The sequence below is a fragment of the Falco rusticolus genome, chromosome 9 (genome assembly GCF_015220075.1).
Source record: "Falco rusticolus isolate bFalRus1 chromosome 9, bFalRus1.pri, whole genome shotgun sequence".
NCBI lineage: Eukaryota > Metazoa > Chordata > Aves > Falconiformes > Falconidae > Falco > Falco rusticolus.
Window position 1 is genome coordinate 3,344,443 of NC_051195.1, and position 26,613 is coordinate 3,371,055.

The 26,613-nt window shown below is 39.1% G+C and overlaps 2 protein-coding genes across 4 annotated transcripts in view; one reads left to right on the forward strand and one right to left on the reverse strand.

Annotated features, from left to right (window-relative positions):
* INSYN2A (inhibitory synaptic factor 2A) overlaps positions 1 to 3,075 on the forward strand; it is a 47,075-nt gene extending 44,000 nt beyond the window's left edge. For both annotated transcript variants that reach the window (XM_037399462.1, XM_037399461.1), the window contains one exon: positions 1,981 to 3,075. In XM_037399462.1, the coding sequence (XP_037255359.1) occupies positions 1,981 to 2,164 (184 nt within the window). In that variant the 3' untranslated portion in view covers positions 2,165 to 3,075. The remainder of the gene's footprint in view (positions 1 to 1,980) is intronic.
* Positions 1 to 26,613, reverse strand: part of DOCK1 (dedicator of cytokinesis 1) — a 319,129-nt gene that overhangs the window by 208,871 nt on the left and 83,645 nt on the right. For both annotated transcript variants that reach the window (XM_037399460.1, XM_037399459.1), the window contains exons 25-27: positions 25,690 to 25,796; positions 13,909 to 14,036; positions 11,385 to 11,480 (exon numbers count right to left, since the gene is read on the reverse strand). In XM_037399460.1, coding sequence (XP_037255357.1) covers positions 11,385 to 11,480; positions 13,909 to 14,036; positions 25,690 to 25,796 — 331 coding nt within the window. The remainder of the gene's footprint in view (positions 1 to 11,384; positions 11,481 to 13,908; positions 14,037 to 25,689; positions 25,797 to 26,613) is intronic.

Consider the following 26,613-nt stretch of genomic DNA (forward strand, 5'->3'; position numbering starts at 1 on the left):
TATTTCAAGAAAAGGTCATTTTGAGAGGAAACCTATAGATGCTTCGGATACAAAAATAGCACTAAGCAAAACAAAATTGTCAGAGCTGTGACAGGTGACAGAATCAAGTTCACGAATGCAAAAAACGAAAAGATCTGCAGCTCTAGAACAAAAATATAAAGAAGTCATATAAATATGGAACACTTGCTGGATTTAATATTATTTCACGTTTGATGTAACAATAAAACCAAAAAATAATGTCAGCTACAGTTAATTTAGAAAGATGTGAAAAATTGCAGAATAAGAAGGCTTTTGTCTTTATACGCTAAAACCTAAGTTTTCAAGAAAAATGAATCATTTGCCGAAAGGAGTGGTGATATTAAACAAAACCTACAAAGCTAAATTGATCTAGATAGACAACAATCAATTATTCTGCAAAATTTAGTTATAAATGATGAAGTAACATGAATGTTTTCATTCATCCTCTCTACTCTTCAGAAGTAAAGTATTTCATTTTGATATAAATAGCTAAAAGACAGTCTGAACTGTGCTGCAAATGGTTTTATGCAGTAGAAAATGATCACAACGTGGGTTTTGTCATAGGGACTAAGATGTTTCTTCTCTTGAGGTCTACCTTTAATAGAAATTGATTATGAAAAAAGTCACCTCTGTTCAGCAGGGGGGTTTAAAACAATTTATCTTTTGCATCAGTTTCAAGTAGCTCTTACGAGAGCTCCCCTGCAAGAATAACATTTTGAAAGAAGGAAAAATGAACTCTGCCAATGCCAGAGCTGAAGCGCCTTTTTTTTTTTTTTATACTCCCAAAATTTATACTGAGAAACAAACCAACTGTAACATATGCCCAATTCTGCACAGATTTGCATGCCACTGTAAATGAGATTTAGAGAGCTCTTGGAAAAGAATCTACTTGATGCTGAGACTCTCTCACTGTATTACTGAAAGCATTTATGTGGTGGGGCATTGACAATCAACTGATATCCCGATCTTGCCACAAAATTACTGCCGCACTCATCTAAGCAACTGCTTTTTGCTAGCTAAACTGCAAACAGGAGTGTGTTATCAAGTTGAAGACAGCATTGTTCTTTCATTAACAAGGATGGATATTAAACAGTAGGCTTGTAGTGAGCTTCTGCAGGAAAAAGATACCCAACACAGCCATCTCCTGCAAATTCAACATTCGCAGGTATAGTTCTAGCATATACCTGAAACTTTAAAAATTAATCTTCTTCAATTTTGGATGTCTTTTTACTGCTCGTCAACTTGGAGATGGGGAAAATACTCTGTATACCTGAAGTCTTACCTACTGTTATTTCTCTCCTCCGCTATAAAAAAGTTTATCACTGGAATGCTGACACTTTTGCTCAGAATGTATTTAATGGTTAAACTAGCACCAACCTAGACACAGCCAAATGCAGAAAGTAACTGAACCCCAAAGCAGGCACAGCCAGGTGCCAGACCAGCCCTTCCACCTTTCCAGCCCCCTTTCCAGGCCGTGCCTGGAAGGCCCTGTGGGCAGACCAGCTCTTCACAAATCCAAAGCACAAAAATATCCCAAACTTCCCTTAGCCTCTTTGATCCCTTCTCCTCCACCCTAAGAGGAAAATAAAACCTCAGAGCCCTTTGAAAGAGTATTTTCTCCACAGAGATGAGGGAAAAAGTAGTATTTCTACTTTTCAGTCACTTCACAGCACTACCACAACCCCCAAGGCCCTCCTAAACAGCAGGCAGAAGTTTGCACGATCGCATTCCTATTTTTCTTTTGCAATGTCCTTTTTTTTTTGACCACCTTCCCTGCCCCTGCCCTCCCTCCCCACCCCTTCAGTTTTGGTGCAAGAAATGTTGGAGATCTGATTTAAACATTTATTTTCTTTTTGTATTTCATAAATTAAGGATTTGTATATTGGTATCAGATATTGGCTTAATTGAAATCTTTCTATCGTTGTAATTAGTAACTAATTGCTTTTTTCTTCCCATTTTTAGTGTGGAATTGGATTTTAAACAGCAAGAAGATAAACTACAGCCAGTTTTGAGAAAACTTCATCCTATTGAGGAAACTCAGGTTGCACCTTTGCCTTATTCTCAGGAGAGCTACTCCTCCACTCCCAAGCAAAAATCCAAAACTGAATCAAAAAAGCATGGAAGATGGAAACTCTGGTTCCTTTAACCCAAGCCCATGACATGTGGAGTTCAAGGCCTTCTTTGAAAAATATTTGGAGTTCTATTGATCATCTATAATGGGATCTTGGTAGACTGATCAGTGTTACCGGCCAATGTAGTTCTGACCGTTCCGGCAGCATTCAGTTCTCACCGTATGTACCAAAAAGGCCTTTGTACCGATAAACTAATGTCCTGAAGCAAGGTGTTGGATAATACCTTGCCAACTTTTATTTGCAGTTCACCAATGTGGGATGTAAAACCTGAATTGAAAAATTTGTACAAAGATGGCAAGTAAAACTATTCCCTACCCCCTCCTTTAGATCTGAAAGCGTCACATTCTAACCTATTAAATTGTAGGCTGTCATCCTGTACACAGCTAAATATCACTATTGTTTTAAAGCCTTTTGGGGGTTTGGTTTATTGTCTTTAAACAACAACGAGGGGAGGAAAAAAGAAACAAACAAGCAAGCCTTATGTTTGCAATGGTCTTCAGTTTTACAAATCCATGTTGATCGGGGAGTGCAGTTTTCAGCACATATATCCTGGACAAAGCACAATTTTTCATGTGGTCCAAGACCATGAATAATCTCTAAGATGTGACTATGTGTATATTTGCCTTCATGTGATGTAGACTTCAACCAAGCTATCACATTTCAACAGCGCACCATCATTTCTAATTTAGAATTTAGCTATGTCCTCATCACCAGACGAACAAGTTTGCTGCTCATCTTCAACTGGTGAGCAGCTAGAAACCTCCCAAAGTCAGGACAAGCCTTTGAACACATCACACTGACAGGGTCAAGGCTACAGGACAATCATCTGTCCTGGATCTCACTTTTAGTCTTTTGGTACCCAAAAGATCTAAATGGCATAATCTGGCACAGAAAAAACAAAACAAAACAAACCACCCTACAAACAGAATAATCAAAAGCTTGGCGGATTGTTAGCATTTGCCATAATTTAGTATTTTTTTGTAACACAGTCTTTGGAAAACCTCTACACTATTGCAGAAGGCACCAGAAAATTTATAGTTTGAGCCACGCTTTGAAACCTGTTTGGAAGGAGCATTAATTTTATATGCTATTTATTTACTAAGCTTCTCAGATGGGTTTCCCAGCTTACTATAATTTTTACCTAAACCTATTAATTGTACTTGCTAACCAACACACTTAGAGATGGGAATCAATTTTTTCCCAGTTTTTTTTTTAATGACACTTAAAATTTTGCTGTGAATTATAAACTGCAATTTTTTCTTTAAGTATTTGTTGCTGTCAGTAAACTTGCATCTAGAATGACTGTGGAAAAAAAATTCATGCTAGAAGTGCCCAGGGAGTGAGAATGTTCGGTTTTTTTGTTGGGTTTTTGTTTTTTTTTTTTTCTTAAAGGTTTAAGTTAATTTAGATAATTTGAGTCATATAGTGTCCTGTGACTGATTTACTAAGAATTGTTTTTGAAATTGCATACCCTGCAGCATCCATAAAGATACAAATTCTTTATGGAATTTGTGGAAAATGTGGAAGAAATGTAATCATTAGCAGAACAGTTTGCACATACTAAAAAATTTGGAGTGTTTTCATTTACACTGTTTTTCCTCTGAACTCGGCATCAAATCCATTTCTCTAAGAAAACTTGCGGAAAGTAAGTTATTTTCTTTCCCCAAAGCAAAGAGCAAGAAAAGGAAGTTAAAATGGGAACAAGAAGCGCAGAAGATGTCTATACCCAGCTCAAAATTAATCTCAGCATGCTTAAGTGGAAAAAAGTCACCTTTGCAGTAAACCTTCAAGAGGGCTACGAGTTCTTGTACACAAGCAAACAATATCCTGAAATACTTTTGTGAAAGCTGAAGGATTAGAAGGGTGATCCTGTGTACCAGGAAGGAAGTGTGATTTCTTCGTGTGGAAAAAAAATGTGTTTCGTATATTTTATATTGTTTTTAATTGAGAACAGAAAACTGTTTGCAAGGCAGCCCACCCAACATGTTCTAGAAATCCAAATATTTCCAAACAAATATTTTTTTCTGAACAGAAATATCAAATACAGACATAAGAAAAATACAACAGTATTCAGTATTATTTTAAAGTAGTGTTAATAATTAATGAATTCATCCATGCTAACATGCTTAAGTGTTTGGGATTGTTTTTTAAAGAAATTAAATCAAGTATCTCTCAATGGTAATCAATTACGAATCATTAGTGTCACCGAATCAGTAGCTTTTCCCATAAAACTACTCTAAAAGTTCTTGTGCGCAGGGACTCTGACACAAAATTGAACTGTTTTTACGTGCAGTGACTGACTCATAAAGAGACCAGTATTCTGTAACCATTTAAAATGATAGAGGAAAATTCACTGGTGAAACATATAAGAGCTAAAAGTGAAAGTTCTCATGGCGTGTTCTATACATGTCCAAGCTATTTTCTTAAGAAGTTGCAAATTTTTAATTTTTTACATTTTTTTAAAACTGGAAAAGCTAACATACATATAGTCTTGCTTAAAATTACATATCGTGTTATATCGTACCATAAAATGTAATTTGTAATAAAATGTTTTTGCAAGTGTGTAAAATGTATCATATTGTATTACATTTAGAATCACTCAGGCTCAGGTTAGATAGACACTGAGAGAAAGAAAAAATCTAATTCTTTAGAGCTTTTAGTTAAATGTGACTGACAAAGCTTTCTTCACCCTAACGTAGATGATCTTATAAAATGCAGGTATGAGGTTATAACAAAGAAAATGCAACTTTATTTTCAGTGTGGCACATAACGTAGCTTTGCTGAATTCACTGATGATACCATGCACTTTCATACACTAATTTGCTATATGCACTTCTCCCATATCATGCTTAAAAATACTTTCTAGTCAATAAATACTGCAGTGATTTTATATTACTTGCTATTTTCTGAGTCCATATAATTTTCGTTAAGCAACAGTTACATTCTTTGTTTTAGAACTATTAGGAAACACTATTCATGTGAGTATCACTTGTTTTCTTAAAGAAAAAAGTCACTGTAAAAATAGTTTAAAAATCAGGATAAGCTGAAAAAAAATCATAATTAAAACTCAAAAATCCTACCATCAGTACAAAGTGTTTGCTTTTTCTTGCTTAAGGTGCAAAAGCACCGTCTATGCCTTTGATTTCACTCTGTGTTTTAAAGGTTAATCACTTTTTCAAAATCAAGTACGTTCATTTCTCATCAAGACGTTCAAATCAAGTACGCCATTCGATGATACCATTTCTTTAGCATCTGTATAACAGCACCCATTATATATTACTACTGGGGTTTGTTGACTGATTGCCACTAAAGATATAATGGATATACCAACACAGTTCTGGTCTAACAGAATGAAACTGACTGCATGAAACAATTTTAAGTATTATTTCAGCATCTATAAAATGCAACTGTGGCTTATTAAAATAACTGGAGTGCTATAAATTTGCTGTCAGTTTGTTCAGGTGAATGCAGCTTGTTCCGATAAACGTTGGTAGGGCGTACTCCATACCATTCTCTGCACCAGTGATAGTACATTTCACAACGTAAAAGCAGCTCAGTATTAGTGATGGAACAAAAGCATTACCATCATTCAAACAGCGCTTCAGTTTTTGTGAAATTAGTTGGCAATACTGAATTTCAAATGTTTTTGAAAGATAAGAAAACATGCAATTCAATAAAACAAAGTATAGTTTTTTCCATCGTAGAAGGCCAGTGAAGAATATGAGGCTTTCTGCCAAATGTTTTGGAACCCATTTACCCTAAACTTGACACATTTTGAGGCACAGAAACACAACCTACATCTAGTTTCAACTCCTAAATAACTTTAGCCCCACACTCTCTCCCATGACCCTCAATACCTTGTATTTTACTTAGACTTAGGCTTGCATTTTACTGCCGTCCAGAAGGGCATCCTGCTGGAAGATGCCAAGAGATGGAGAATCCACCACTGTCTTTCCTTGACCAGTTATTCCAGTGTTCACTTCCCACATCAGTGCCATATTCTGTGCTCCACTTCACACTTCTCACTCTCCAGTGCTGTCACCAGCTCCTCCTTTTCCCTTTGACAGGTGTCATCTTCACTCTACAGGACTCTCCTGCACTGTCACCCAGGGGCACCTCTAAATCTCCTTCTGATTAACCCCAAAGGGCTTTCACATCTCGAACCAGCGATCACTTTCTCTACTTTCTGATAGACTTCTGCCGCATTTCCGTTTCGGTTTCACTACATCCTCATTTTAAAGTGTAGAGGGGGGGAAAAAAACCAGACATGGGAAACACTCCACTCATCAGTGAAGTCATCATGTCCTCTCCTGTCCACTGCTTCCTAGGCACACATCCCAAGAGTATCTATAATCCTGTTTTCTTCCCTGATCACAGCAGGTGTTCACACTGACTTTGTTCACTTAGATCACTCTGTCTTCTTCTGAGCTACCGTTTGTAAGAAGAGAGGCTGTTGGGAGGCAAGCCACTTTCTACATTCTTTGCTCTTATATCTACAAGCTAGAGGATTTTTCTGTATCAAAATGGAATTTGATTTGTTCTACCATATAAAGGAACCAAGATTATCTGTTTAATAGACAATGATCATACAGTTGCACAGATCTGCCAGCTGAAGTATCTTCCAAAAATTGTACACATAGGGATCCAAAAACCCCATCTGGATGCCCTTTCTGAAATTAAAGAGTTCAGCAACTAGCTTGTTTTTCTTGGCTTTGTAAATGAAAAACATCCAAGCTGCTGACCGCAAGGAAGTAGGGAGTAGTCATGATTCATTTTGGACCTACCATCGTGTCCAGTCAATTCTGATTTACCAAAGGAGGCCAATATGCTGACTCGCGTGGAATGCAACATCCTTCAAAAGTTACTAGGTGAGGCAAGAGATGGTTTAAAATTATCCTTCAAAAAAGACTCAAGGAAGTATGCTCCATTGACTGGGGTTTTTTTCAGGCAACACATTCTCCAGTAGGAAAGATTTTTGTGATCTTGTTACAGGTGACTTCTTACAGCACCGTAAGCAGGACTAGCTCTAGGTACCTGCAAAAGCAACGCAAACCAGCCAATTTCTGTGAGCAGCAACAAACCGTGACCTTGCATCAGACAACTCAGCGACCACAGGCTGCACATAGTTCTTACCTTCGCTACAGTAACACACGCAGAACCTTCATTCAATCAGCAAATGGATCAAGTAAAAATCACCAGTGAGACTGCCAGAGCAAAATGTAGCCAAAAATAACGAGTATTAAAGTGGCAACAAGACTTTATTTTTTCCTGCATGTTAAAAACTTATTTAATAATGCAGGCTGGAAACACATGCTAATTTCCAAGTATATAAATCCACTGCTTTCACTGAAACTACCTGTATACCCGTCCAGACTGTGCTTAATCTTAGTTAATACAGACACTGATGAAACTGAGGGTCTGGGGGGTTTTTTAACAAGTTCTGAAGACTTGAAAAAGTGTTGTGTGCACAAGCTGTGTGCAGTATCACAGATGTTAACTTAGATTATTCTTGCTGCCAACTTCTACCAAAATTATGGTCACATCAGATTTTAATTGATCACTTACAGTCTGTTTTATTTATTTATTGTCTACCTTTCCTTTTTACAACTGTTCTATCTTATTTCAAGATAATTCTCTTTTGAAGGTATCTGATAAAAATAGCTTATAATTTTTATCTAGAAACACACATTTAAGGAAGCAAAAATTGAAAAAACAGATGTGAAAAGTCAAAAGAGACTATTGGAGAATCTTTCCAATCTGTTCAAAATGCAGAAGAAAGAGGCAGCTCCTGTAATTAAGCATGGTTAACTGGCAATTTAAGGTTTAGTAGACAGAAACTTTGGTACAGATGAAAAATACAGCTTTGAAGAATACTGCAGACCAAAAATTTGTAAAAGGTTATACCCAGTACCCTCCCATATTCAGATTAAGATACGGTAGGCATCAGGTAAGAGTTACCAAAATCCTTTCTTATTTCCTGGATTAAGGTGGAACATTTGTAACACAGTGAAGCAAATACATTTAAACAGGTTACTGTGCTGGTACTGCCATCACTGTGGGGTGGTCATGGCATCACAGAACGGTTTGGGTTGGAAGGGACCTCAAAGCCCACCCAGTCCCACCCCGTGCCCCGGGCAGGGCCCCCTCCCCCCAGCCCAGGCTGCTCCCAGCCCCATCCAGCCTGGCCTTGAGCACTGCCAGGGATGGGGCACCCACAGCTGCTCTGGGCAGCCTGGGCCAGCGCCTCGCCGCCCTCACGGGGAGCAATTTCTGCCTCACAGCTCATCTACATCTCCCCTCTCTCAACTTAAAACCATGGTCACTTGCCTTACACTGAAGGTCAGGGTTTTGGTCAGATAGGTACTCCAACTCATCTATTTTTCATCATTTCTTTTTTTTCCAAAGGAAACTGACCCGGTAACAGTCATTTAGTACCAAACATATGGAACCCTATCCATAAGTTACAACACAAAGGAAGTCATTTGAATTATTTACAATATCTTTAACAGCCTCTAACTGCATATCATCCTGAAAACATCAATTCAGTGTCTTATGTTCCCATTACATTAGCATATCTAGCAACCTCATCTATTGAATGCTTTGTTCACTAACGTTAAATTGCATTATATTTAAGCGTTCCACCACCTCTGTTCCAAGATAACTACACTGTCACTTGAGCATTTAAATTCTTTACAACCCTTTACTGATCACAAAATTCTGGCCTCTCAAATCCACCATCTCTCACTGACATCACACAGTCAAAACCAATATGACTGGAAGTCACACAAGCCTCAAACTCAGAAAGGTATACAAAGAATATTATCAAAATAGAAATGGAAACAATTTCTACAAACAACTGTCTGGGATCTATAGGGGTAAAACATCAGAGTTCATGCATCCCAAATGCCACAGTAGCTCCACAGTGGTTAGAACAGAGGTTTATAAAGAATGTGAAATGAAACAAGGTCGATTGCCACCATAAGGGGATTCTGAATCTGTTCCTGTATTGCTCGCAAACAGAAAAGAAGTCTTGTTTCGGATGAGAAGAACCACGTCTTCCAGTCGTTTGAGCTATTCAAAGCAGGATCCTCAGAGGAATGCTTCCAGAATAAAGCTAACAGCTGATGAATCTTAATGTATATATATAGTTCACATCTACAGGAGTAAATGCCAATTTCTTAGTGTTTTTGATCCAAAGTAGGTTTTTATATTTAAAGTGTATTACGCAACATTAGTTTTTGGATGAAGATGACCTAGCTAAGTATTTATTCAAGGTGAAACACACGCCAGCTTTAGTAGTCTAATATGGCTGCCTTTATATAGGAAACAAACTGGTATGTCCTTTTAAAAAAGTTACCATTACCTGAAATATGCCTCTGTAAGATCCTTTATTTTTACAATTCCTTCCTTCTACTCATCCGATATGGTTAATTCTTTACTATAAGTTCCAGGTAAAACTATACGAGCATTGACAAAAGAAAAGTCAATGCATAATTTCAACCTGATTGTGATCCAAGAGGGGTCAGGTTAAGTCTGCTAATTATCGCTTGCATTTTACTCCTCCTACTTTGCTGACACCACAAAAATGAATTGTTACTGGTTGATCACAGGCGCATCCTTTCAGCAACAGACTGAACTTTAAGATAGGAGTAAGTACTCATTGAAAATACCTGGTGCTATTAATACTCATTACATAATTATAGTGTGCGCAGATCGAGTGATTTCAAGCTCCATTCATGATCACTATGGATATTTTTAATGCAACTGTACTTAGTTAAAACATATACAGAAGTTTTCAAATATAATTTGATAAATGCAAAAGGAATAATTAACATTTCAAAATATCATCTAAATCATGTTCATCAAAACAGTAATTAATTCACATTCAAACTGTAACTGAAGAAGTTTCCTGTATGTCTTACAAGACCACACCTCCTGCTCAACTGAGCGAAGTCGTGAAGTTTTGTACCCTTGTACAGAAAGCTATTAAGGTACCTATGCCACAGATTATTAGTCATTTCGGTGATAATGCACAAAGTAACAACAACATAAACCTTTTGACTTCCTTTCACTGTTCCTGCATCCCAGCACTAGAATATTCTGTAAGATCGATCTCTACTTAAAACTACTCCTTGATCCAGCAATGGATGTGGTGATCCACTACCACTCACAACAAAAACTACTGTTGCACATCAAAGTGATAAAAGTGGAAGACAAAAGCAAAAAAACGATTAGAGAATGATGGACTAAAGACAAAATTAAAATTATAGCGTGTTTGTTGACACAAGGACCACCATACACCAAGTAAACAGGACAGCAGTAGATAAGTCATATGTGCTGAGGACAAGTGTCACTGTGTGCAATTACAGAGAAATAAAATTGGAAAAGAAAGGGAGATCAAAAAAAGAAAGTACTTATGGACTCAAATACATCTGAATAACAAGTAAAACCTTTTTAAAGAAAGAAATCAGTATATCAAACGAAACTGAATCAAATGAATATAGAACAGAAAGACAGCTACTCAGCCAGATGAGAAATCTCGTCCACTTTGCATCTGGCAACTGATACATAGGAAACTAGTCAGACACTTAAGGAAGAATATAACGTAAAGACAAACACCCAGAAAGACTCCCAAAAACATACTAAGATCTGTCCCCATTTTAGCTATCAATAGGCCTCACTATTTTGTTCATTATTTAGACCAATATTAACGTTACAGTTGAAAAATTAAAATGTCAGGCTTTAAAAATCACAGTGCTACACCACTGATGTGGAACAGGGTAACCCACAGCTACTGCACCAGCTCTAGGCTTTCAAAACATGGGCCTCTATACTTCAAACATCCAAATGCTTTGTTATCTTGGTTATCTCAGTTGTAGTCAAAAAAGACATGCAAATGCTTGTAGAGTCAAAAGATTGCTAATGTAGTAACAAACATGCAAGTCTGTCATTTCCACACTTTTCAGCTGGCTCATTACAAACAATACATCATTTTGTTAAACACAGATATGTAAAACCTGGCTCATCACCTGGCCACCAATATTTTATAAGTATTTTTTCTCCCCCTGTGTAAACCATGGAAAAATTACAAGCCAATGTTTTACAGCTTACTGAACACAAAGACAGTTACTGAAGGTTTTGATTGCTTTGGGTCACCTGGGATTTAAATCCTATTACAGTCAGGTTCAAAAAGATGTGGCAGAGGTATTTAAGTTTACATCAAGAGACACTTACAATGAGCTCCGAATCACGTCCCATGGAAATGACTGTTCTGTTTACTGTCCTCAATAGCTTCTCCATGATTATCTGGACATGCCGTTGTGTTGGCCCCTAAGGAGAAAGAATAAATTAGTGGTAACTAGATACAACAGACACCAATACTATTGAACTATTTATATTTGCCCTTAAATCCACCTGTCTTGTGAAAGTTAAATAAAACATCATTCACCGCTGTTGATCAAAAGCAGAAAATTAATCTCCCAGTTCAACAAACACCATGCAAAATCTATTTTATTAATACATGTTACTGATAAATTAACATGTACTGTTATAATAATTTAAATGAAAATTAAGTCCCTGGAAATATAGCAAAGCCTATGACATTTAGTTACCCAATAATTTTATTTTCCCTAGTCATTTATCCAACATCAAAAGCCCACAGGCATTACCAAATTGTGGGGAGCCCTATTCTGCAACAGCTCAATTAAATGGAACAGAAAACCGAAGAAAAACTCTGGTTAAGGAACTGCAATTTCAGTCAATTGTTTCAAAGCAGTATTTCTGCATTAGAAGTAATCTGCTTCTGTTTTTGAAAGAGTTGAAAATGAAATATTTAGTGCAACCAGCTCTTCAGAACAAGTTCAAAAACCTCATGCAGAATGATGCCTACAGGAATTGAAGGCAAAAACACATGACAAGGAGAAAGAAACAGATGAGCTTTGCTCCCGTCTTTTACTTTATAAAAAGGTTTCTACAGAGCTTTCATTAGTCTGAAGGAGAAGACTTAAAAAGGTTTCTGTGAGATGGAAAGGGGAAACAATTTGATAGCCAACATTTGTGAGTGTTTTCCCAGTTAATTATCTAAATAGAGCAGCACCTTTGTGTTGCTTCTTGACCAAACACAGTCCAATGAACCATCTTCGTTCTTATGCCTGGATCTGTGTAACAACCCACATCATATCACTGGATTACGCCTCATTATCAAGGGTAGATTTGTATATATACGAAAAATACATTTGTGTTTTTGAAGAATGATCCACCATCAGTACAAATATACACAGCTACCGTTCCAATACGGACTTTTCTTCCTGCTGCTGACAGACCTGTCTTTGGGATAAAGCTTACACATTCAGGGAGGAACGCACCTATCTCGGTACCCTGCTCCTCCCCACGCTTTCTGTCCTGTGAGGTTCTTCTAAGCCTTTCCTCCTCTCTGCATCCCCAGCGCTTGTGGTGCTCCTGCCCATTTTCAATTTTATTTTACCTCCCTCCTCACTTGCCATGCTTCCTTCCTCTCCCTGTCCCCTTCTCCACTGGCAAATGGCAACCTATTTTCTGTAGCCCCCTTGCAGCTGGCTACTAGCAAGCAGTGGCGCAGGGCACCTCCGGGCTCTGCTCCTGCAGCCCCGCTGCAGCTGGGCTCAGCCTGGGAGATGGAGGAGCTGCAAGTGAGTCGCTACCACAGAGAGAAATGGAGCCAACAAAGAGTGACAGGAAGCAGCCAAGCTGTCAGAAACAAATTCCTTTTAAAATAACCCACTCTCCGAAGCAGTCACACAAAACTACTTTCAAAAAAAAAAGAAACCAAATTGGAATGCCACCAAAAACCATACTCAAATTATATGGTAGAGACAATGCGAGTAGCTGACCCCAGAGTCCTTTCCAAGTAAATTAGTGTACAATTCCACACAGGACTTAAGGTTCAGGCAGCAGCCTCATCAGCCCAAACTTCTATAAGAGAACATCAAATCACCGCAGCTCACCAGCAAAGCACTAATATTTGCATATTTATGTGAAGTCAAGAGAGACAAAAAAGGGACTGTTACGCAAGCTACACACCTGCATACAAGCCCAGGCCACTGCACAGGTTCTCATGCGCAACCATCTCATACGTTTACGTTCGGAATGGATAAGACAACTACACTAGTTACAATATTCATGCAGAAGCCACCACTTTCCAATTCAGGTTGCTTTTTACTGAGGTGGAAGGGTTTACTAGCTAACTTTAAATGGCACTTCAAAAAGCTAAACAAGTTTGTCGTGTTGACAAAAGTGTGTGTGCAGGTATATGTATATGTATGTATGTATGTATGTATATACACTCCCACCCCTTCAGGCTGGCCTAGCAGGCCAGTAACAATACAACTCAAAAGTGCATGTCCCAAAATGCTCATGGAAGAAAAACCAAACCAAACCAAACACCTTCTACCTAGCAGAGGCTACACACCATGTGAGAGAAAAGTTGAACTCCTCAGTATTTATGTTTACTCACTATCTAACCAAGGTCTGGAAAAGTGTTATTGGATAACAGTGCTGTACTGGATGTGCCTCAAAAACAGTAAGAAACATCCTGAGATGTCACACAACACGTCCTCATCACTGGATACCTAAAAAGATGACCTAAAAGAGACTATTTGGGGCAGGGGGGCACAGAGAAGAAAAAAAAAAAATCAAGCCATCAGGAGTTACCTGCTCAGTTCAATCTAGTAAGATCCATTTTTTTAAAGTGCTAATCGTCACAGAACCATACGATACTAACCACATCTTTCTTGTAAAGCACTTCCAGGATGTTACTCAGCAACTGGCAACAAGCCTCCAAATCTTCTTGTCTTTCCAAGTGATACTTCAGCTGATCTGTCATTGTTGGCAGCAAGATTTCCCTGCAGTCTGCACACAAAACATAAGGTTACATACACAGCTTTAAATAACTTCATAGCACTGCCTAAATAGCCAAGCTGCCTCAGTGCTTACATAAGAGTTAAAAAACTAGGAAAAACAAGGTAACTTCCAGATTTCCAGTCACCTGCTTTTCAACCAAACCCATAGAAACCTGAAAAAGTTATGAGCAAGTGAAATTAAAGTCATTAGGTTAAGAATGCTTGGACAAGCGCTACCCTCCCAACCACACCACCAGCAGCCCCAGTTCAGCAAACTACTCGCGTGGCCTCACCGATATTAACTGCCTCTGCTTAAAAGCACTGGTTAACTGGATCTGCCCAGCACCACCAGCGTTACACGAAACATTACGTACAAGCTTAGCTTCACGCTTGCTAACTGGTTGAGTGTTGGCAAGGTGTATTAAACTTCCTTTACCTTACCCATACTGGTTACCAATACAGCATAGGCTAACCGTACAAACACAGTTCACAGAGATGTATGATGCTATTCAGATTAACGTTCAGCAGTGTGATGTGGTCTTTTACAGCTATAAAAATGCTGCTGAAGTACTTTATTCTGGCATACAGATGTAGTTGCTTGTACCAGGTACGGGACTTGCAAAGAGAGACAGGGAAGATGAGGAAAACTGACACAGAGCTAAATAATGGAGCTCAGTGTCTTTGCTCAAGTCAAGAACGTAAAGGAAATAAGGTGAAGATCAATCCTCCTAAACCTACCAGCAGGTAACACTGGGGCACGTATCTAATTAACCTCATTAGTATATAACCTGCAAATTGTCTGGCAGAGAGGGACTCCAGGGACCTAGGGCTCATTCCTAACCCTGGACCACATTTTTTTTTCCTTTAGGTAAGATGGCACAGCCAGAGATCCCAGCCTTGGGTGTGGTGGCATTAGCTGCAACCAACCCCAGCATGACACTAGAAGCATGCACACTTTATCCACAAAATAAAGAAAGAGTGAAGTTAAAACCATTTAGCCTCCCCCACTCCCAGCCCCCAAATAAATCCATGCCTAAAGGAGGGGAACTGGTTATCCTTGTTCATCAGAGCCTCAAGAAGGAATGCTGATTAAATTATACAGCATGCATACCATCAGCATAGTAGCGAAACATATTTGGGGGTGAGGGAAAGGAAAGCGGGAAGGGAAAAGGAGGAATTAAGAGCATTTTGGTATTTTTCCACCACCGCTAAACAATACTGTAGAACAGGAACCAAAGAAAACCATGAGACCTTTCCAGCTGTTTTACTCTTCTGAAGACCAGTTCCCAAGTCCCTTTCCCTCCCAGTCTGCCCAACTGTCTCACATACATACAGAAGAAGGTGTGAGCTCTGCTTTGCCCAAAGGAAGGAGTACTATGTCTCTATACTAAAAGGGCTGGACTACTATGCGGCCAGACAGCTTCTTCTGAGATGTCACATGCCTAAGACAGATCGAGAGCAGCACAGGTATTTGCACATGAAACAAGTATATTGAAAAACAATAGTCACCATTAAGAAATTCTTTTTCTCCTGACACGTGGACATATACTATCACAGCATGGGTCACTCCAAACAGTTGGTTTTGTACTATAAAGTCCACCTGGCCAAGAATCTCTGAAAACACGACTGAAGAATTGACTTTCTCAACTGCTACACTAGCTGTTGGCCCGTGAGATCTCTAATTATACAATATCTGGGAAAAGATGGATGAAGCTCTTGACAGCTACACATATAACACACTGACTTTTTTTTAGTGATATTACCCAAATTGCTTTGACTTGATGGCATACGGATGACTCACAAGAGGCGGCTTCATGGCAGTCTTTAATGACTGTATCATTGCTTAGAGATAATTTTCACACAAAAGCTGAAGTCCCTGGAACATTCAGAAGTGCTCATGAGCACTCAAATCATAGTCTTTTTACATAGTACTGGACCAGTAAGCATCACCATCCCAACATCAAGAAGCATGAGTAACAGATCACAGCAGGAAGCACGAGACTAGAAAAATGAAAACTGGAGATTTATCTCATTTAAGAGGGGATGGGCTCTTATTGCAATGTGAAAGCACTTATTTAGGGTTCTACGTAAAACTTTCCTGGCAAGCCAAGAAATCAACAGCTCAAAGTAACACTTTCAACAGTAGGAAACCTCCTCCTGGTAGCAGCAGAGGGCTACTCAACCACAGAAGCTCCTTCTACAACTAAATAATTCCTTTATTGATACACATTTGGTCTCTGTCCTTTTGTAGTGGACATAACTGGCATCCAGAAGCAGTCAGGATAGCCAGGAGTTACAGAACGAGCAAATTGGTGCTGAGAAGCTACAGCAAACACCAGTAGCTCAAAGAATGATGAAGATCTGCATCACCAAAAGAAGGTGACCCTGGCTTCAATTCACCAGAATTAAGTACCTTTGCTAGCTTCATCTTCTGCTGAAGAGACATCCAGAGACAGAATGTGCATGTCTACCCTTGACCATTCCTGATGATTCCCGTTGGTATTTATGAGGTGCTGCACCCCAGGCACCAAGATGTCAGTGTTGTAGAAGGTACTATTATAACAGAGTACCCAATTGCATCGCATGGGCCCCACACAGGTGCCAACTTCAAAATCCAAATTCCATAGTGAAAACTGAGGCTCAGCAGATGGCCTGCTGGTTACAAGCACAGGATGGACAAGGCAGTATCGCCAGGGCTAAAATACGCACTGCAGATACCAGAAAAAACTGACAGCTAGGATGCAGAGATGTGCCAAGGATGAAGAATTCCACTACATGCTTAAGGTGTTATGTTTTGGCTTGCGGTGGAAAAATTGACACAGGTGTTAAAAACTCAGTGTCAAGGTGAAGATTACTCTCACTTGATGGTCTAAGTGATAAGGTATGGGCTCAAGAGGGCTTGCATCTGCTGCTAAAAGAGAGAAGGCAACAGGATTGATGAGACAAAGGTGGACTTCATAGGGAAACGGTCTGTCCAAAGTCTGCCAGAAGCCTTCAGCCAGTGCTGTATGGTCCAACTGTAATGACTTCAACTATCCTCTGTGCCTGCTTCAAGACTCCCATGTCATCACTGACCACAGCCTCCAGTCCCCTACGGAGCCAAAGAGTTACAGGAGCACCTCCACACACTCATCCCTTCAGCGAGATACACAGCATGAAGGCTGGAATCCTGCTCTCCCAAACTGCACAACAGGGAAAAATAAAAGTCACCACAAAAACCCAACCAACCAACCAACCAAAAACAACGCAACAAACAAATAAAAAAAACCCACACCACCCACAAGAAAAAACGTGCTATAATGCAGAATAGAGAATACTCCATCTCAACAAGACGCTAGAGGAACTGAAACAGCAGCATCCTAATTCTGCCTTGTGAGCTCACACATGGAGGATGAGAAATAACACTGTATAAACATACCCAGCTTCTAGTAGTTAAAAGAAATATTCTTCAGTCTCAAGTGACTCATGGAAGAACATGTTCACTAGGAATGCACAAGTGGGCTTTCATTCAAAGAAAGTACTTTGAAGAGTTACTTTCTTCAGTGCAGAGCTTTTCTATTTAATTGCTTCTTGGCCATTCAACCTCCAGCTTTGTAGCTCAAAAAAGAAAAATCATGGTCCATTTGTTGAAATTTTTGCCTCCATAAACAGACATTAGACCCTGCAATGTATACACATGGGGAAATACACCTAGCATTGACTTCATCACATCCCCTCATATTCATTTCCATTAAGAAGCAGAGAAATGGGTTTACAAAAGATCCAGAAACATCTTAATCGTAACTTCCCATTATTTGTTTGCAACAATAATATCCTAATTCTATACAGATATTAAGTGAAAGGAGGTGGTGATCCCTGGAAAAAAAAAAAAAAAAAAAAAAAGCCAAAACAGAAGTGACCTCACTGAAAGAGCCAGGTTGCTCATTACATGATCTAAAGCCCCTGATATAAAAATGAAGCCTCCAAACTGCCCTAATACAGTAAACAATAATACATGTGCATTTAAAGCAATAGTTTGCTTTCACATATTTCAAATGCGTAACCTTAGGTAAAAAAAATAAAAAACCCACACCAAAAAACACCCCCCAAAAAACCCTAACCCAAACCATAAAACCACAGCCCACAGCAACCCCTGAATAGAAAAAAGAAATTGTGAGTGAAGATGCAGCCATTACATACAGAAGGTTTGCCTGGTACTGACCTGCCATGTATTTCATGTAATCATCATTTTACATTTGCTTTAAACTTCTGCCTCTGAACTGCTCCAGCCCCTGGCCATGCAACTTCTGTCCCAAAAAACATTCCCTTCCTTGCTCAAGTACTCAAGACTATTCTGACACGACAGAATTACAGGACTCACCGGATAGATGCAGGTCAGAATTAACTACAAATTTTCCACATAAATTTCAACCCAGCTCAGTATGTTTGACCCAAAGATGCTTTGTGATTGCAGCATTTGTGCCTCTGCACTTGTGAAACCTCAGTACATATCGTTACCTTAGGTTTTAACGTGGAAAGAAACGAGTAGATTCAGAATAAACCCACAGAACAGTGGTGCCACACACTGCTTTCACCAAATGCAGGGGAGAGAAAAAACCCTGATACCCAGTTGCTAAGCACTCCAGCAAAGACATACAAACGTGCCTTTGTAAAGCCTGCAAGGTGAATCAATCTTTAATAACTTACAAAGGCTCCTAATTAGAGGTTTGAAAATGTTTCACGTCCCCGTTAAACCCCACTAGTGGAGAACGGTCAAAGCTCAATTTAATATCTGCAAGCGTGCAGAAGGCGAAAATTGCAGCTATGTCATCTTTGAGTTAGATTGTCTAGAGTACACTCTAATCAATAGGGAAGGTATTCAAGTTGGATTTCTGAGAAAGGAAAAAGTAATTGATTTGTCATACTACTTCATTCGGAATCACACAACCTATACAAAAGACTAAGTTCCCTCGGGTAGACTTGACAACGCTCCTCAGTAACTACCTTACAGGCTCCCTGCCTTCCCCAACATCCACTTGTAAGCATCTGCCGTTTGGTTTGTAGCTGTTGCAGGTTATAAACAGGAGAGGATAAAGTGTCAAGGTGTGCTGGGTACTCGATAAAAAGATCCAAATACTTCCCAGGTTTTTAAAAACAAACAAGTCCATAAACCACTACCTCCACCACACACACCAAAAAAAAAAAACCAACCCCAAACACCCCCACCCCAGAGAACCACACAAGCATCAACACGGTGAAATTTTTCTAAAGATTACTTGGCCTTTCAAATTATCAATGGAACTTTTACATTTAGGAAGACATACTGATATATAGCTTAATGTGAAGTAGGCAAAAAGAAATAAATATTGCCAATGGGAAAGACGAAAGTACTCAAAAGTGTACTTCATGATACTCAGCATCTGGCAGGCAATAAAATTATATTAACATACTGGATGATTTTTACAGACTTTTCCCTGCTCTTGCAGCTTCTAAAGGCCTGCTTGCAGGGTACCAGTAGACCTCCCCAGCCCTGCTGCCCGGGCTCTCGGGAGGATGCAGCACACAGCTGACCTTGCTGATGCAAGGGTGCGTGGTGCTGCTGGGGCGGGCTTGGGTGCTGCTCTGGAGCAAAGTTGCTGACAGCAGGCACCATCCTGTAGATCCGTGTCTTTGTCCCATGGGTTTCCCATCACAGAACAGATCCCAGCTTCACTTTGAGGTGAAGCAGCAACAGCTGTTGAACCAATTCCATCGTTGTAAGGTTTTCTAGATACATCCATTAAAATACAAGAGCTAGAAGACGACAAATTCCAAAGATGGAACCCACCAATGCACACACAAAAACACACATACATATATATATATATTTATATTTAAGCAAATCCAGTACTATGGTAACATGCTTTACAAGTAGGTAAGATTTTAAGTACATCCTTTGCTACACAGTATTTTGAAAAACACTGCGTTGATCAACTATACCTTGATTCCTTAGGAGCATTGGAGAGGAAAGGTTAACCTTCTTCAGCCTGCCTGTCACAAACACCTCCCAGCCCTGATTAATAGGCAACCTTGATAAATCTATAGTCTATAACATTAGTCTTCTGTTGAAAAGCCAGCTCTGAAGATAGCTCATGAGTGTGATGCACAATGATTACAGAAAACAATAATTTGACATCTGTTCTCTTCTGCACAAGTCCAGCCCACAATGATTAATGTCACAGGAATGTGCAGTGAGAATAAAATATTAATCTCTATAAAAGGATGCTCAGGAGGCATTATCAACTTATAAGCATCCAAGCAAAGACTTTGGATGAAACACTGACACAGGAACTATGCTGAAGCTAAATACATGAAATAATTTTTTGTCAGTTTAAAAACATTTCCTTTGGAGTGACACTGACAAATGCATTTCTTTATTTTACGGTTCACCTAGTTAATGTGGCCTATAAAATAAAACAAAACTTATGCTTAGTAACCTCACTTCTACTACACAGCATGGAGACAAAAATCGTAATTTAAGCCATGTTAAACAATAAGGACTCTTATAAATGCTATATGCTACTGATATTTAACAGACTAACAATTTCCTAAAGGAGAAATCACTAGATTTCCTAACTGTTTAAGAATACTGCAGCTACACAGCTCACTTGCTAATTAGCTGGAAGTCATTTGTAAAACAAAGCAACAGCGAATACAAACAACTCTATGGGACAAAACAAATCAGATAAATCATTATTTGCATAAAACCAAAATTGTGATGTTTGCAAGGATAAGACACTTTACCAACTGTAAGTACTTCCACATGTAGAACTGAAAACATACATTAGGTTATTATAAAACTGTTCCACACTAATTTATAAACTCATACTTCTATGCGGACATACTCTTGCAGAAAACTTTTACAACCTAGAATCAATTCAGGTGCTAATCTAAAGGAAGGCTTCCATTGTTTTGGGGTCTGAGGTGGGGGGGTTTGGAGGGGAGAGGGACGTGAAAGGAGGAAGAGATACAGGGTTGGGCTCCATCAAACGTTTGCTGCTTTACACAGACAAAAAAAGGATATGGTGTGCACTGTCATGGATCTGCATAAATTACTGTGATTATAAATGTTACATATTTATATATACATTTACTTCTATATGGTCATATGCAGTTATTTTTATATAATTATTATATATTCCTATTTATCTTATTTTTATAAGGATATCTACTGACATACTTATGTCCTCACTGAGCAAGATGTGCACGTATTTGTCTAAACTAGTACCATTTAAGGCCCTATTCAAGTCTCAAAATCCAATAACTTGCTGAATCAGGATGTTAATCACTGACAATTTAAAATGCTTTGCTGCATGCAAAAAGCTGCATCCCAGTTAGCCCAGATGAACACTGGGGTGTTCAAACACCCTACAGATGCACCCAGCCCAGTAATTTCTTCTCTGCAAAAATCAGGGAGCAGGGCAGAGTCAAGTGAACTCGTCCAAAGCACAGACTGTAAACCTCTGCGTTCACAACTACCCCTTATCCCGCTGATAGCACTACCTGAACAATTTCTACACACAAAAAATGAGAGAAAATATCCATTAAAAAGTATGGGAAAACACAGCAGTTTAACCCTTGAAAGAACTCCTAAAGGGCACACTCTGAGATCACGGCCGTGATTTAGCCCTTGGAAAGGGCTCATGGTGCAGGACTTCTGCAGCAGCCACGACCAGATGACCTTTTTAATGACATTCCAGGAAGCGTTTCCTCACATAAGAAATGGAACAAAATCTAAACCAACATGTAACACAGATCTACTGCACAAACAGAAGAAGAGAAATTGAGCATCACCACGTTAGGGATTATTTTCCATGCTTCAGAAAAACAAGATGCAACTTAACTGCTTTTCCAGAAGAAAACTCACATTTGTTTTGCCAAAGCCACTGTAGATTATTGAATCAAACGTGGAAAGGATAAAAGAGAACTAAGGTATGCAAAAGAGGCCTTGAACTTGATGAATATAACCCCTGAAAATGGGCAGAAACAGCCGTCTTTATGTTAGTGGGGAATCAACAGGAAAATCTTTCCTCCTTGGTGGTATTTTAATGTATGTTGTTTCAAGGACATAAACTAGAAGCATGAAGATCTGATATAGATTTAGTCTAAATAGAGAGATGATTTCTACTTGTTGGCCTGTGTAAATAACCACAAGCTTGGAAAAATATGCTTCTTGAAGTCACCTAGCTATTATTCTCTTATCAAATACATAATATACAGACACATGCACAGACACACACTCTGCTTAACACTGCTTTGACTGACTCACTACATACCAATTTTTCTTTCTCCCTTCGGTACTAGGGCTCAGATACGAGCCACTGTTAGGATAAAAGCACCAAAACCTAAGGAATGTACAGTGTGTTCCTGCCAGGGCTGAAGAAACCTTACTAAAAATAAGCTTAAGTTGAACAATTACCGTGAATTTCAGAAGGAAACATGTAAATGACACATGACATAACTAGAAAAGTAGTAAAATATGGAACTATATTTTACATTCTTTTTTAAAGACCTAAAACCCACAACACCCTAGTACAGTCTCATCCAAGGTCCCAAACTCTTCAGATTTCATGAAGACCACTGAACCATCCATCACTCCACATCATTCTTCAAGCACAACGCATTACCCAAACTTTCACATACCCACCCCTCTCACCCCAAAATCCTTCAAGCTTCACAGATTCATGTATTTTGAATTTTCATGCCTCTGGAGACGCAAATAAATCTTCCTTGACCCCTCAAAGCACAGAATTAGAGCATTTCTCTCCAACAACAATACACTGATGAAATGCTGTTTGATATTCTGTACGTTTTACAGCTTTCCATCAATTCCACAATCCTATACTGCATACTGCCTTTAGAAGAGAAAAATCTCATTTCTGCAATATGATACAGGATTAGTTGGATACTTATATGAAAGTATTGCCTATCAGTTAAAAATTATTTAATCAATGAGGAGGAGGAGGGGCAGTCGAACTACGTTTTAATAATAAGAACTCAAACACACAGAGCAAGGGGGGAAATCCAAAAATCTAAATTTAACAAAGGCTGTGGCTAGGTGTTTATTTTCAAGTGAAATGTAGTATTTCTGAAAGTTTCCCAGCACAACTGACTCTCCAGTCACAAATTTTACAGACAATTACCAGTGGCAAGAGAAGCTTTTAAGATAACGCTTTGTTTATCAACACATACATACGTCTATAAGGTCACACAGAAGCATACAGAAGGGAGGGCAAGGCAGAGGTGTGCACGCTGATACAGTCCACGGGAAACGGCACCACCACATCACAGCTGCGGCGAACCCCGCCAGCCCTCCTCAGCGTCAGGCTCCATCCCCTGGGCACCGCACAGCCCCAGAGCTGCAGCCGCCTGAAATCCTTGTCCCACCACTTGGACTGTGCCCCACACGCCCAGCTGGGCAGCACCAGCCACGTACGTGCCTCGAATCTCCTCTGCAACTCAACCGAAGCACATGAGATTTAAGACATTCTTAACAGCCAGTGACATGAACCCCCTGGTTAGGAGCCTCCTGATAAGATCCAAAAGCCATTAAGTAGCACCGTTCTGTCAACAACACTGGACTGAATTCAGATTAATGACCCTGCTATTAAAACAGACTCATTTGAATTTCTCAGGAGCATAATGATATTGGACTGTACCATTTGCTGCAACCCAAAAACCCGAAGTTTGAGAATTAGATTTAAAATACAAACCATCCATGCACAAATGGTTGAATAAGGGAAGACAATGACTAATATAGCAAACAGACAATGTGTCCCTATAGCCTTCCTTAGGAGTGCTTCTTATAGTCATAATTTTTTGTTTGATCTGAGTTATCTCAATTTCCTCCTATCCAAGACAGTCAAGTATTATACCTTACATTACTGACTTCTGCCCCAAAGACCTTGCAACCTAAAAGCAGCCAGGAGAAGGAAAAATTACTACACAGAACACGAGCAAGAGTGAACGAAGGAAAAGAATAGCATTGATGTACATGTCTGAAAGAGCAAACATTAAAATGGTCTCACAGAGACTACTACCATTTTACCCAAGCCTCAACATCTGCATTCTTCCTTTTTATTTTTGCAAACCCTGAAATTCAGAGTAAAATCATTTGCTGTGGCTCATAAGGGCTGAATAATTTCAAAAGAAGGCCTCAAAAGCTAAAACCATGCTGAACCGTATTTGGACTTGCTAGTGCAGTATGCTGTGGTGGTATGGCTGGTAGACTGTTTCTCACTTCATCGCCATTCATAACTGCAGGTAGTAAATTTACAACCTGCGTTACACCGTGTTGATCAAGCGGGACTGTACTGAAGGCTTCCTTATGGAAAAGCTCTGTCTCTTTCTTGGAAGGTTCAGAGCCTCCAGGATCCCTATCTTCTAATTTTAATTCTCATCAGACTTTTTTTTTTTTTCCTTTTACCCAGAGCTTAAGGCTTAAACTTGCATGTAACATGCAGACCCAATAATTTTACAAATACTTGTAAGTCTTAGAGAATAACTTTCCTGCAAATTCAGTCTAAATAAAAAGCACCATCAAAATTTAAAGCTCATTCTTTGAACATCATTCTTCATCGCTACTGATGCAAAATCAGAAAGAAAACTTCAAGTGGGAAGAAGTGGAAAGAGCAAGAGTATAAATCCCACAGTTGTCAGTACCAGATCCACGCGGCACCCCACCTTCTAGCAGTGCCACTGAACTGCAGCAGGTGCAAACACACAGTTTTGTGAAACTACGGGAGCATAATAAATTGCAGCATCGATTGTGTTTGCTTTATACTTTTTTGTTAACTGGAAGAAAATAGAAGTTACTAGATCCAGCAAAAGTTACATAGCTGTGGTTAGACATTACCTGATCTGGTATAAAGCGCGCCAGTACAAAGCCAACCCACCAAGAGTACGTTTTAAATTGGAACCAGAAAAGTTTGCTTTATCAGCACTTTGCATCACATGGTGCCAACATTTTTGATCTGACAGAAGAATCCTTTCAAATTTCCTTTATCGTTGAACCATTGCCTATTTGCTCCCTCATTAATTTCTGACAGCACAAACACTTAGTTTAGGTTAGTTTAACCTGCAGTCAGCTAGAAAAAGAATAAAATATTTCAACTTGAAGAAATCTGTAAGATAGATGCTGGAACTTATCTTTGACTGGCCCACTAAGGCAGAAGGAGAAAATAAGAAAGCATGGATGAATGGCACACTCTAAAAGGTTTGTGTGTTGTTTTATTTCAGCCAGGGGACAGCTTTAAAGGGAGAGAACGATGCTTCGGAAAGAAAGGACATAAAAAACTTCCATTTTCTCCACAGAACTTCACTGAGTAGAAAGGCTGAATTAATCCATTTACAATAAAACGTATTACAGTTAAAGTTATGACACGTGGCAATAACACTGGAAGCTTAGTGCCCTTTTAAATTAAAAATTGCAAGTTTTTGCTTTCTCTTCTTTATGATCTATAACCTGCAATAAGTGTCAATTAGCATTTCCTCACTTATTTTAAATCTTCTTGTCCTTCCAATAGAACAACCTTAATTGGTTACAACCTCCACTGCATTTGGCAGCAAGGACAAACCTGGCACTAGCAGAGGTCTGGAGACAATGAATAATGCGACAATTTAATGGTTGCAAAGGTCCTGCTTACCGTGCTGTGTGAAAAGGTCGCTGTGAACTATTTCTATCAAGCAGTACAGCTTCTGGATTGTGAGCCGGCTCACAGGAACATTTAGGATGAATTCAGTAAACAGTTTGCTACATACAAAGGGACAAGTAAAAATATATTAAACTCTCTCCAAAATACATAAGAAACACTGAATAAGCACAGAAAAGATAAACAACCGCTTACCCTTGGGACAAGCAAACTATTTTTTTTCCAGACATAAACCAGTTGAGACAGGCATTTCAGAGAAATGTGAATTGTCTTTCTTACGCCTGTTCAGTTTTTTGTGTCTTTTCGTCTGCCCTCTCCCTTTTCTTCTTAGTTTTACACTCTTCTCCCATGATTCATTTAAGGTCTTAGATTTTGAATTTCAGTTGTCTGTGCGATTGCCTACTTCAATCGTCACATACCATTAATGGAATAATACATGACCGTATAAGCCAAGAATTAAAAAAAGGTGATAATTCATGTCACAAGCTTTCACCACCAAAACAACCCCAAAATCAAAACCAGAAACACACAGATTTTATAACGGTAAGGTACCACCACAATCATCAGCTGAGCTCCCACATAACACATTTTTAAAAGACTTTTCAATAATTTTGCAACACTTCCTATATTCTTGGAGGGTGGGGGGTGTGTATTTTTCCTATTAAGCCTTAACTTTTAAGTGCTACTCAATCTCAATTAAGTACTCTAAAGTGACAGAAAAACTGTAGTGTTCGGGGTAAAACAGGCTAAGTCCTGGTATTTTTCAATTGATCTATTTTCCCAGAACTTTTGCTATCACATATCAAAATTACTATTTATTCCAGACACTCTATGAGGATGTACTCCCAAGGCCACTGGAAGCATAAGTAAAAAAAAGTTTACAGTACAGGCAAGCAGAAGCTAAATGCCACGTTCTTC